This window comes from Leucoraja erinacea, chromosome 6 (assembly GCF_028641065.1).
Source record: "Leucoraja erinacea ecotype New England chromosome 6, Leri_hhj_1, whole genome shotgun sequence".
Taxonomy (NCBI): domain Eukaryota; kingdom Metazoa; phylum Chordata; class Chondrichthyes; order Rajiformes; family Rajidae; genus Leucoraja; species Leucoraja erinaceus.
This window is the reverse complement of record NC_073382.1, coordinates 43,794,084-43,797,167: the sequence shown is the minus strand read 5'-3', so window position 1 is coordinate 43,797,167 and position 3,084 is coordinate 43,794,084. Positions and strand designations below refer to the sequence as shown.

At 36.2% G+C, this 3,084-nt stretch overlaps 1 protein-coding gene across 1 annotated transcript in view; it reads left to right on the top strand.

Moving 5' to 3' along the window:
- The window catches only part of rfc3 (replication factor C (activator 1) 3), a 22,179-nt gene extending 19,748 nt beyond the window's left edge, over nucleotides 1-2,431 (top strand). Inside the window, exons 7-9 of the mRNA XM_055636843.1 lie at nucleotides 231-329; nucleotides 781-850; nucleotides 2,026-2,431. Coding sequence (XP_055492818.1) covers nucleotides 231-329; nucleotides 781-850; nucleotides 2,026-2,217 — 361 coding nt within the window. The 3' untranslated portion in view covers nucleotides 2,218-2,431. The remainder of the gene's footprint in view (nucleotides 1-230; nucleotides 330-780; nucleotides 851-2,025) is intronic.
- Nucleotides 2,432-3,084: the final 653 nt, after the last annotated feature.

Below are 3,084 nucleotides of genomic sequence, written 5' to 3'. Positions count from 1 at the left end.
TGGTTACGTTTAGATGCCACAGTGAGGCTTGATGACCTATTTTCTCAATGACCCTGGGTCTTGGTTATTGAATCTGTAACTAAATTCCATACCCTCAATCCTGTGTAAAGAATTTGACTATTTTCATATTTTCTCAATCTTTGCAGTATTTTGAAAACTACTGTCTATTGCTCTCACCATACCTTAAGCAGGAAATGTGAAAAGGGTGTAAACATTTGTGTGTTCTTTAGATATCCATTTTCAGCGGATCAAGATATTCCTGAGACAGATTGGGAAATTTACCTCAGAGAAACCGCGAATGCCATTGTCAGCCAACAAACCCCACAAAGGTAATCCAGGAGGCTACTGTTTTTGCATCTAACATGTCCGTGACTTGCTTCATCCCACATTTGAGACAGAAGCTAGTGAGCAATACAAGATTCTGGGTGTAAAGTTTGAAGCGTGTTTCAAAGCGGGGAATGCCGTTACAGATACCAGGTTTGGAATTTTACACTTGTGGCATTGATTGGCACAGAGAATGCAGAATCCAAGTAATTGCCCTTGGGTGAACAGGACTTGATGCACAAACTCATGAACATTATGCAGTATCATCTCCATGTCATATCAACGTCATAGTAATCTGCTGGTTATGAACAAGTTAATAATGAAGCATCAAGTTAGTAATAAGATCCATAACTAGTCATAAACACATTTTTTTGGCCAATGCTGATAAATTCTCTTGGGACATTGATGTTTCATTTAATTTTGTAAAATTCTTTGAAATGTCTCTATTTTACCTAGGCTGTTGGAAGTCCGTGGACGGTTATATGAGCTACTGACCCACTGCATACCCCCGGAGATAATAATGAAGGTTTGTTACAGAACATCATTTATCCCCATCATTTGATCGAAACACTGCAACGTGTGAATTATGCAATCACCTTTGATGATTTATACAGATGTTGCTTGACCTACTGAGTTCTTCCATTTTTATGTACCTCAATCAAATTTCCTTTCAATTTCCCCAAATAGAACATCTCTAGCTTATTCCACTATCCTATTATACTTATGTGAAGTCAATTACATTTCCAATTTCTCTGCTTAACTGACAAGACCATCTGTATCTGAAGCTATCCACCTCTGTTAGCCCTAGAAAATATTTCTATGATCTACAAATATGTTCATGCCCCCTAGTTTGGGTGTAAAACATTGATATATTGTAGAGATGGAGAGATACAGCATTGGCCCACTGGGTCTGTGCTGACCATCAACCACCCATTCACACTAATATAATCCAACTTTATTCTCTCTATTGTTAACAATTTCCACCAAATTCTGCTACTAATCTGCACACAAACGTCAAGTTGCAAAGGCCAATTACCCAACAAACCGTGTCTTTGGATGTGGTGAGAAACTGGAACTCCCGGAGGAAACTCACCCCATTACAGGGAGAGCGGGCAATCTCCATACAGTCTGCGCCCAAGGTCAGGATCGAACTAGAGTTTCTGGTGCCCTGAGGCTACAGCTCTACCAGCTGCGCCACTATGCTGGCCCATAAATAGATAGCAAAGGGCTGCATACTGAGACCTGTGAAACTCCAGATGGAGTAGCATTTTAGTTGCAAAAACACATCTAGTTGCAATGTTGATAGAAGGCAAAAAATTCAAAGATTTCTAACAAAAGCAGATGGCGTGATTGAGACCCAGTATTTATAGAAGTACTCTTGCGGGTTGGAACTATTGTATAGTATGTTGCAAAATTCAATTTTGCAAATGGTGAGAGAGGAATGAAGTGGTTGTAAAGATTGTATAATAAAGCCAATTTATATCAGATTTCAATCTCCAGATAGAATCTATCCCAGACAGAAAAAAATCTGATTCACATCACATTTTAGTCATTTGTTAAGTTGCATATTTAACCCAGTTGGAAATGTGATTGCTCTTCACAGTCTGGCTGTGATCTGATTTGGAATAATTCAGAAATTTGAACCGTTCCTTGCAAGTGTAACCAAGCTGTAACATTTTGAATTTTTTTTTTCTGTTTTAGGGTCTCTTGTTTGAGTTGTTAAACAACTGTGATGGTTTACTAAAAGGGGAGGTTGCACAGATGGCTGCCTATTACGAACATCGTCTGCAGCTTGGCAACAAGGCCATCTATCACCTGGAAGCTTTCGTAGCCAAATTTATGGCTATTTATAAACAATTTATGGAAGATGGTTTGGAAGCTATGATGTTCTAATAAACATCTTGTTATCGAAGATGTTCTTTGACTTTGAAAGTGAATATAACAGGATGGATTTTGTATGCTTTTAAAACCAAACCAAAACATGTAGTATACCTTAGATTTACTCTGAATTGCACAAATGTTTTTGTCCCAATATACCCATATACAACCTGATAAGGGTGGTGAAAATAATTACCTGAATCCACAATAAATGGGATTTTAATGAAGATTGATTTTTTTTTGTCGTGTTTGCATTAGTATCAATATTTTCAGTTCAAAATAATTGCTTTGCTTTTGGAATTAGTTTTTTGGATAATGGAGGAAAAGGGAACAAGCACATTGAAAGAAAAATCCTGGAGTATTATGTTCTCTGCCCAATTTGGAAATGTTTATATTTCAAAATTATTTGTTTCAGTAACTGAGATTTTTTTTTTACTGATTATTTAATGTAAATATAAATGCTATAAACCAGTGGAGAATTAGATATTCATAGTCAAATTATTCCAAAGTTAAGTGCTTAAAAAACAATCTAAACATATGTTGTATTAAGAGCAGGCAGAGACATTTTGTACCCCAAAATAAACAGTTCTGTATTTGGTATGAATAGTGAGTGGTCTGTTTGCAATGCAATGGTTTATTGGATCTCAAAATGCTTCACAAAAGGGTAGAAATAAATGACTTTATTTTAGGTTGAATAAACCTTAATTAGATAAGCCCACACCAGCAACAAACACTATATTTGCCTGACCCTTCACCATAACCTTGTCAAAGAAGAATATGTTTTGAACATTTACTATTTCACTGTAAATATGTTGCATTTGACAATCTTCAATCAAATATTTCAATGTAATGTTTTTTCTCTTCAATCTGCTATTATTAGCT